The 9,734-nt window shown below is 53.4% G+C and overlaps 1 protein-coding gene across 1 annotated transcript; it reads left to right on the plus strand.

Moving 5' to 3' along the window:
- Positions 1-676: 676 nt before the first annotated feature.
- Positions 677-9,117, plus strand: LOC113922344 (keratin, type II cytoskeletal 3-like). Its single transcript, XM_035729316.1, is given in 12 exon segments — positions 677-785; positions 788-895; positions 898-983; positions 2,669-2,892; positions 3,943-4,003; positions 4,862-4,954; positions 5,198-5,362; positions 6,880-7,005; positions 7,631-7,732; positions 7,734-7,852; positions 8,536-8,570; positions 8,879-9,117. Coding segments are annotated over 12 exon segments (1,467 nt in total).
- Positions 9,118-9,734: the final 617 nt, after the last annotated feature.

Genomic DNA, 9,734 nt, shown 5'->3' on the forward strand with positions numbered 1-9,734 from the left:
GCAGAGGAGGAAGCTGCATACAAGGAGAAGACTCAGGTGGTGGTTGCATCAAGACAGCACCTGTGTTGTGAGCTCTCAGTCTGGGCCCCTATTCAGACCCAGTTGCCGTGTCTTGGTTTCTCAGATTAGCCAGATGCTCTGAGCAAGAATCAGGGCCTTGGAGGAATGGGGCGGGCACCTAGGTTTTGAAGGCGGCGAGGAGGGCAGTTCCCATCTCTGACATAAAGGGAAAGAGAGAGCACACACGGGGCAGGACACTGTGATGACAGCGTGTGGTTTTGTGTGTATGTATGTCTGTATGTGTGTGTGTTAGTGGGAATGCATGCTATTCATGTTGTGTTTTGCTTCTCTCTCTGTAGGTAGAAAGTCTGGTGGTCTGAGGACTCTGAGTTCTGAGGGAGGGAGAGCTGGATCAGGCAGAACCTCTACTTGCCCAAACTTTCTTAGCCTGCCTTCCTTGAGGGTCTTTGTGACTTTGTGTGTTTGAAGGGTTTTGGAACTGCTCTAAGCAATCTTGCAGATCTTCCAGAGGGGGCTGCCACCAGGGCTTCAGTGGCCACTCAGCTGTGGTGTCGGGCCAGAGCTGGGTCAGCTCTACCTCCTCAACATCCTCAACAGGTCCTCCTCAACATCCCCCTCAGGCAGGGGCGGTGGTGGGTCTGCTGCCTGTGCCATGATGGGAGGAGGTTTTGGCAGCAGGAGTCTCTACGACCTTGGGGGCAACAAGAAGAGCTCCACCAGCGTGGCCGGAGGCACCTCCCAGGCTGGAGAGTTTGGGGGCCCCACAGAGGCAGCGGTTTTGGAGGTGGTGGAAGAGGGATGAGTGGGGGCTTTGGTGGAAGGGCTGGGGGTTTTGGTGGAGGAGCTGGTGGCTTTGGTGGCCCTGGTGGCTTTGGGTCAACCCCCAGATTGGGCAAGTAAAGACCCAGGAGTGGGAGCAGATCAAGACCCTCAACAACAAGTTTGCCTCCTTCATCGATAAGGTGAGCCCATCTTGGGACAGCTGGACAGTGAGGAAACCTGGCTTAACTGGGATGGTCTCTTTTTCTTCTTCTCATTGTGAATCTGAGGAAGAACTTGTGGGTTCATCCTACACCTCACGTCCTCTGTGGCATGTCAGCAAGTGGTGTAACAGCAGATAATGGAAATATTGGATGGAGTTACTGCACTCGTCACATGCCCCATCACTGCGGTTTGTCAGAGGCACTGTGGGGATTGTTTGTTGCCATCATGGATGTCCCCTCACTGTTGCTCTCTGAAACTCAAGCACAGAATTCCCTCTCTGTGCCAGGGGAGTTGTGAGCTGTTTCCCTTTGAAAGAGAGGCTGACTCTGCCGAAGCTCGATTTGTCTGAGAGAGGAGTTCATCTGCCATCAGCCTATGAAGAGGGATGCAGAGAGGTTTTTGGTGGTGGGATGGGTAGGGGTGAGGGGTACCTCCTCCCCGGTGGTTCTCACAGGAAGACTTCAGGGTGAGGAGCTGTGAATGTTGAGGCCATTTGATATTTGTATACACTATGATAATTGTTGTGGTCACCAGAGGGTATTTAGGTTTTTGGTGGCTGCTGAGTGTTTCAACCATACTGTTGAGTATGATGTGATCCTGGGACAATATTAGGCCTTAAAGAGAGGATTCATAGGGACTCTTTGGGGTCCCCTCACCCTACATCAGTGTCCTGGGCAAAGCCAAAGGAGGAAAAGTGTCTTAACATTGAAATATCAGACCTTTGTAGAGGTGAAACTCTTCAAAGTCAAGTGACCTGCTTGTTCCCAGCAGATACCCGGTGTCCCGATAGAGTATTCACAGAAAGGTGGAAGGTGATGTGACATGCTGGTCTCCCAGTGCGGGGCCCAGGAGCAGCTCTCATCACCCTTCGAGGCGGATTCCCAGGTCTTGGAGCCCTGAGTGTCCAGCATAGGGCCTGGCACGAGCTTGGTGCTTGGCAAATGTTTGTTGAATGGCCGGTTGATTGATATTTATTGCACGTGTTTATGCAGTTGGCCTTGAACTTGTGTGCAGAAATGTTTTGCAGCAAATGAAAGTTTGAGACATCTTTAGCTAATGGTGCAGTTTAAATGGAGCTGAGCCCTACATTTAACCAGGCTTGGCAGAGAGGGCTGTCTCTAGGTGCATCTGGACCCTGTTTCCTGGGACAAGGGTGGCCTGAAAGCCATTTCCCTATGGCTTTTGCTCTTTCCCACCTTCGTGCAGTGTACCCACCTGTACCGCAAACCTCCTCCTGGGGTCTATGTCTGCTCTAGGATGTTGGACTCTCCCGCTATTTGTTGAATACTAAATGATTGAGGAATGAATGATGGAGGAAGAAATGAATGAATGAATGAGTGAATGAATGAATGAATGATATAGCAGGAAGATCATTAAGCGTAAGTATCGGGAAACCTCAGTTCTGTTTTGTTACTGACTTGTGTGACTGTTTTCATCTCTGGGCTTCAGTTTCCTTATACCTGCGCAGTCGGGCTCTGCCTCTCCCACATCACACCAACACTGTTGTCCACACGGGGTTAGCACTCAACTATCACAGCATTCAAAATGCAGCCCTGCAGGAGAGACGAGGAGACCCCCGGGACTTTGTTTGGGGAAGTCATGAGCTGCCATGACAGGAGCTGGCCCCAGACAGTTCCTTGATGCTCTTCTCATTGGGTGGCAGGTGCGCTTCCTGGAGCAGCAGAACAAGGTCCTGGAGACCAAGTGGAGCCTCCTGCAGGAGGAGCAGGGCTCTGGTTCTAATACCAACAACCACAACCTTGAGCCTTTTTTTGAGAACTACATCAGCAGCCTCAAGGCCTTCCTGGATGGGCTGCACCTGGAGAAGGACAAGCTGCAGGGTGAGCTGAGGGGCGTGGAGGAGACTGTGGAAGACTTGAAGAAGAGGTGCATCCTGCCCTAGTCACAGGGTATGGCAGTGGGGGGGGTGGGGCTGGACAGCGGGAGAAGGGGATCCTGCGGATGGCAGGGGGCCTGGGCTCCGGCTTAGCTCTGTTCCATCTGGCTGCAAGCTTGCAGGAATTTACCCCATCCTCTCTCGATATCCCAGTCTTTAAAAGGGAGGCTCCTGGCTTGCTTGAGAAAGATATCCTTTTGAGAATTTAATGAAAGGGTACATACATATAATTTAGGGCGTTCCAAGACACCCTGAAGCTCATTCGTGAACCTAACAGACTCAGAAAACATCCTATGTCCTCCCTGGGCTAGACAGTCTTCAGGTTCCCCTCCAAATAGGAATTTTATTTCCCCTGTCAATAAGCCTCTCAGTGAGTAGCAACTTGCTGTGCCTTGGTCAAGCCCCACTCTGCCACTTATGAGCTCTGGGATCTTGAGCAAGAGCCTCAGCTTCAATGTGCTACTGTCTCCTCACTGTAAAATGGGGATGGGGTAGTATTGACCCTATTTGCTGTAATGAGGATTGAATGAGTTAATACAAACATAATTCATGAAGCAGGATCTGGCACATTCTTAGCGACCCATTCTTGGTTTTCATTAATTCAGGAAGTATCTACTGGGAGCCCACGGGGCTACCATACTTGCTATGCACAGAGTTGGCACCACACACCTCCCCCTGAAAGCTCCTGGCAGCTCAGTCATCTCCCTCTGCTCATATAACAACTCATAGAACAAAAAATCTCAAGTTCTCCAGGAAGCCTTCTGGGATTAATCAAAATAGGGTCCTGCTCGGAAGAGGCTTCTACTCCTGTGTCCAGTAATTGCCATCATTGTTACTAAGTGGTACCTGGCACATAGTAGATGCTCAGTAAAGTCTGTTGGATAAACTCTCACCCGAATCCAGAAGGCTGTGCTTTGCACTGACAAACATCTTGAGCTAAATCGGCAGAGGCCCTGAGTCCATGTTACTTATGAGGAGTGCTCGGGGGCCAAGGGGACATCCCAGAGAAGGTGGATCAGAAAGGGACTCTTTTCTCAAAGGTATGAAGAGGAGATCAACAAACGTACAGCTGCAGAGAATGACTTCGTAGTTTTGAAGAAGGTGAAGGATCCGCACCCCCCTCCAAGCCCCAGCCCAAAGCCTCAAAAAGCAGAGTGGTTTAAAGGTTGACGGGGAGCACGAGTTTAGTCCTGCTAAACAGAGGGTCTCCTGTAGGCCATGTGGATGAGGGCCCAGGCCAGGGAGGGAGCCCACCGAACAGTGCCTGAAGATTCTATGTGGCAGGCTCTAAAGGGTCTACCAGACTTTGGCCATGCCCCCCCCCTTTTTTTGCTTCTTTTTAAATGATTTTATTTATTTGACAGAGAGAAACACAGCGAGAGAGGGAACACAAGCAGGGGGAGTGGGAGAGGGAGAAGCAGGCTTCCCGCGGAGCAGGGAGCCTGATGCGGGGCTTGATCCCAGGACCCCGGGATCATGACCTGAGCCGAAGGCAGACGCTTAACGACTGAGCCACCCAGGCGCCCCTGGCCATGCCCCTTCTGATGGGCCCGTGGGGTTTATGATTATGAATCTGAATAGGCCTTGAGTTTTGATTAGAAAATGGACAAAGAGAAGAAATAGGGTTTTGTTTTTTTCAGGAGTACATTCTCAGGAGCTAGGTTGCAAATTCAGATTCTCCCTCAGGCCCTCCTCACAAACCCTCCTCACCAGGGGCCCAATGTAGTGGCCCCAGCCCTGCTCACCTCTCAGCCCTTGGCCTCTTTTGCTCCTTTCTGTCAGGTATTCGCCAGGCCAGCCTGCCAGACAGTGGTCTAGTCCTGTTAGGAGATGTCTGCCTGGGCCTCATTTCCCCTGAGTGGAAGCCCCCGGGGGGCAGGCTCTGGTGGCCCCTTCCTCAGGGCCCAGGACTGGGCCAGTCTACAGGTTGGAGGGGACAGTGACTGAACTGTCCCTCAGGATGTCGATGCTACCTACATGACCAAAGTGGAACTGGAGGCCAAGGTGGAGAGTGTGACAGATGAGATCAACTTCCGGAAGGCCCTCTATGATGCCCGTAAGTCTGCTCCTCACCTGCAAGCCCCCGGCCCGCCTACTTTCCACCTCCTGGAGAAGGCAGCGCTCACAGACCTTTACCAGGAGGCATTTGAGTCACATGTGTGCTTCTGACAAAAGTGGTACCTTCCCACCCGGCCCAGTCAGACCTGACCCCTCCTGAACTGGCAGCTCCCGGTCTTCTGGGGAGCCCTGGTGTTGGATCTGCTCAGGAATGGGCATGTCTGCCTGGCTCTGCAGGAGCTATCCCAGATGCAGTCAGACACCAGTGACATGTCCGTGGTCCTGTCCATGGACAAAAACTGCTGCCTGGACCTGGACAGCATCATCGCTGAGGTCCGTGCCCAGTACGAGGCGATCGCCCAGAAGAGCAAGGCGAAGGCCGAGGTGCTGTACCAGACCAAGGTGGTAACACCATCATGTAACTCTGGGGACTCTGGCTCCCCCATCAAGCTACCTGGGCAGCCCTTACCTCGGAGTCATTCTCTTCTATATCTCCAGTATGGCAGTTCCCTCCTTGCCCCGCTGGTCTGGCCTCACCCACAGGCATCTCCCTTCCTTTTATTTTTTAATTTTTTAATTTTTATTTATGTATTTATTAAAAAAAGATTTTATTTTATTTATTTGAGACAGAGAGAGAAGAGAGAGAGAGAGGCCCAAGAGGGGATAGGGTGAGAGGGAGAAGCAGACTCCCTGCCGAACAGGGAGCCCGATGCGGGGCTCGATCCCAGGACTCCAGGATCATGACCTGAGCCGAAGGCAGTCGCTTAACCAACTGAGCCACCCAGGTGCCCCCCCCCCTTTTTAAAAGATTTTATTTATTTATGTGTGAGAGAGAGAGATAGGGAGCACAAGCAGGGGGAGTGGCAGGCAGAGGGAGAAGCAGGCTCCCTGCTGATCAAGGACCCCCCCCCCCATGTGGGACTTGATCTCAGGACCCCGGGATCATGACTTGAGCTGAAGGCAGACGCTTAACCTACTGAGCCACCCAGGTGTCCCTGCCTCTCCCTTCCTAACCAGACAGCTCTGACTTTGCTGTAACTTGGTGCTTCTCAACAGGAGGTGAAGGTAGGATTTTCTCCCAGGAGACATATGGCAAAATCTGCAGATAGTTTTGGTTGTCACACCCGGGGTGGGGATGGGGTTGCTAGTGGGGTCTAGTGGGTGGAGGCCAGGGATGCTGCTAAACATCCCATAATGCATGACCCCACCCCTCAACAAAAAAATTATCCTGCCCAAAATGTCAGTAGTGCCAAGGTCGAGAAATTCTTAATCCCTCTGGCTGCATCCCTTTATTGCTGGAGACACTTCCGTTTCTCCTCCACCAATCTGGACCTTATATTGTTTGCTCTGAATCGATCACACTGAGGGGCTGAAGCCAGTGTCTGGAAAGAAGTGGGGGGAGAAAGAGGGAGATTGAGCAAAGGGACCCGAGACACAAGTTCTGTCCTTCTCCCCCATCCCAAATCTGAATGGGGCATAAGCTGGCCCATATACTGCTGACTCTTCTGGATTTTCTGCCCAAGGAGGGACAGTCTGCTGGTTAAAAAGATGGTTCCAACATCTGAAATGTTTGCATTCAAGTTTCAGCACTTTCACTCGATAGCTGGATGAGTTTGGTCATGGGAATTAAGCAATCTGTGTCTCAGTTTTCCCATTCATAAAACAGAGATAATCATACCTTTCTCATCAGGTAGTTGTGAAGTATAGTGAGATAAAGCACAGAGCCAGGTGCAAAGTCTCTGCTCCACAAACACAGCTATCGCGCTAGAAAATAGGTCCCTGGATGCAGGGGAGAGAGCACCTTGCCCGAGTCACATGTCTGTGTTTTGGTTTTCCTGCTTGTGGCATGAAGGGTTGAGGTAAGGGATCTGTAAGGACCCTGCTGGCTTTCTGAAAGGGTGACTCTTTCCTGGACACAGTTGGGTGAGCTGCAGACCACAGCCGGCAGACACGGGGATGACCTGAAGAACACCAAGGATGAGATCTCAGAGCTCAACAGGCTGATCCAGAAGCTGCGGGCCGAGATCGAGAGCGTGAAGAAGCAAGTAGAAAGAGAAGGAAGAACATGTGTCTGAGACTGTGGGCTTATGCTTGCACCATAACACTCAGGGCTCAGCACTTACTCCTGTGAAATCCTGCCCTAGACTCACGCGTGCTCAGATTGACCAGGTGCAGTTCTGGGCTGGGGGTGCTGAATAAAGGTCCTGTCCCTGTGGAGTCTGGTGGCCGATGTGGGCCAGCAATACTGAATACTGGCAAGACTGGGAAGGTGGGGGAAAGAAGCTGATTGTGGGAAGACCGAATTGGGAGAGTAGCCTAGGATGGCCACATCTAGATGCACTAGGGCAGAGAGAAAGTTTCTCTGATAATTCGGGAAGACTTCTTGGAGGAGGGAGGTCTTCGGAAGATGCTCAATCTCTTACCATGAAAGGCGAGAAAGGTAAAGGAAGAGTCTGACTCCTCATGAGCTGGGCTAGATCCTTGAGGCCAGGTGTCGATAACGCCCCTCCTTGATGTGCTAGGGCTTAGATGGAGGCCCAGGCTTTAACCTCTGTGGGCTGTGGCTTCCTCATTTGCCCTACATGAGGGGACCCATATGCAGGTACCAAGCACACAGTGCAGGCCCTCAGTAGATGAATCTAAATTGGACTCCTGGCACCCCATACCCAGAATGCCAACCTACAGACGGCCATCACTGATGCGGAGCAGCGTGGGGAGCTGGCCCTCAAGGACACCAATGCCAAGCTTCAGGACCTCAAGGCTGCCCTGCAAGAAGGCCAAGGAGGACCTGGCCTGGCTGCTGTGTGAGTACCAGGAGCTGATGAATGTCAAGCTGGCCCTGGACATCGAGATCACGACCTACTGGACCCTCCTGGAGGGCGAGGAGTGCAGGTTAGTGAGAGTCCCTCTGGTTCCCAAGAGGCCCAGTGGCCTGGTGGCTTTGTGGCCTGAGCCTGCTACTGGGTACCGTGTGTGTGCATGTGCTCTCCACTGGAGATGGTGGTAAGCCCTTGGCGGGCCCAGCCTCCTCCTTTTCGGGGCTGCAAGATGCTGCCAGACCTCCAGGAGAGCTGTGTTCCTAGGCAATAGACACCCCAGAGCCTTATCTTGGACAGGCTTCCCCGCCCTTCTTGTCTGATGTTTTAGCTGTAAAACATGGGTCTGCAAACAGCGGTCATAGGCAGAAAGATTATTTCTAGGCCATTTCTTTATTATGGACTTAATTGTAGGTTTCTGTAGAGTAGGTTCCTGGAGCCTGGCCCTCGGGTACAAGACCCTGGCCCATGTGGATTCACATAATATTTACCGAATAAAGAGCATCCTGAGGAGTGGGAAGAGGGTGGGTAGGCCAGGGAGTGCTCCTCAGCCGTTACTCTGTGGAGTGTTCGTGGAAAGGGCAAGAACTGAAGTCCAACCTGACCCAGTAGAAGAAAGGAATGCATGCCATGATTTTTCGAGCACCTACCAACCTATTTCTTGTTGTCAGCATCAGTTGCTGTTGCCCTAGGCAAGGTGCGTCTGGGGAAGGGAGGAGCTGCACAGGTCACTGACACTGGGGTCTGGTGCTCCCACAGGATGTCCGGAGAGTGCCAGAGTTCCGTGAGCATCGGTGAGGACCCAGGGCTTTCTCTGGGAAGGGGTTGGACGGCTGGGAATCATGTTTCTCAAATCGCGGGCCAGCGCTGGTGAGAGATCATCCTAGCTGCAGGCTGGGAAGAGCTCTTGGGTGGTGGCCAGGGTAACCCCCTGGCTCTGAGTCCCAGAGGGGCCACCCTCCTCCCCCTCCTGGCCGCTAGCCCTGCCACCCTGCGAGAAGTCTCAGTGGGCGGGACCTGGGGAAAGACTGGAGGGGAGTCGGGGTGGCCCCGGGGCTGGAGGACGCCCAACAGGCTCCCTGACCCCAAATGCTGTTTGCAGAGATGGTGCACAACAGCAGCGGCAGGGGAGCCCCGGGAGCCGGTGCCCTGGGAGGCAGCGCGCTGGGAGGTGGAGCTGGGGCCCGCGGAGGGAGCCTGGGTTCGGGCTGGGGCTTGGTGGTGCGTGGGGGCTTTTCTGGTTCTGGGGGCTCCTGCGCCGTCAGCGGGGGTGGCAGCAACAGCTCAGGCCGCATCTCGCAAAGCTCCTCCCAGAGCCATTGGTCCCACCACAAATTCTGAACGGGGCGCGCCAGGTGTCCCCGGACCCCTTCACCTGCCCGCACACCCCAGCTCTGCACGCGCTATTCCACACCCCCGTGGGGCCCTTTCCCAATGCATCTTCTGACCTGTGCCCCGGAGCCCCACCTTTCCAGACGACTGGGAGTCGTAGCCCAAAATTTGCTGGGAAGGTTGATTGGGTTGAGCAACCGTCTAGCCCCACAGAGTCAGGCTAAGGGGCAGGGCCCAGGAGCTAGGCCGGTTCATCGCCTCTGCCCCACAGGTACCCCCACTGTAGCCCCACATCCCACTGCCTTATGGGAAAGCCCCAACCAGCCCCTGCATGCACCGCTTTCCCCATCTTGTAGCCAGCCCCCCCCCCCCCGCCCCCCCTGGTCCTCACCTCCTACTGGTGCTTTGATTTCCCATGAGTGATTCTTGTCCCTTTTTGACTCCAAGAACTCTCTGTTCTGTATCTTCAATAAACTGCATTGTGTTTCAGACATGGTGGTAGAATTTTCATTCTGGTTTGCAGGGTCACTGGTTCTAATGTCCATGCGGGTGGGTCATGGCAGTCCCTTTCACACAGAGGGTTCTGGCCTGAGACTGGAGGGAGACTCTAGAGAGGAAGTTCTAGA

This window comes from Zalophus californianus, chromosome 9, assembly GCF_009762305.2.
Source record: "Zalophus californianus isolate mZalCal1 chromosome 9, mZalCal1.pri.v2, whole genome shotgun sequence".
Classification (NCBI taxonomy): Eukaryota; Metazoa; Chordata; class Mammalia; order Carnivora; family Otariidae; genus Zalophus; species Zalophus californianus.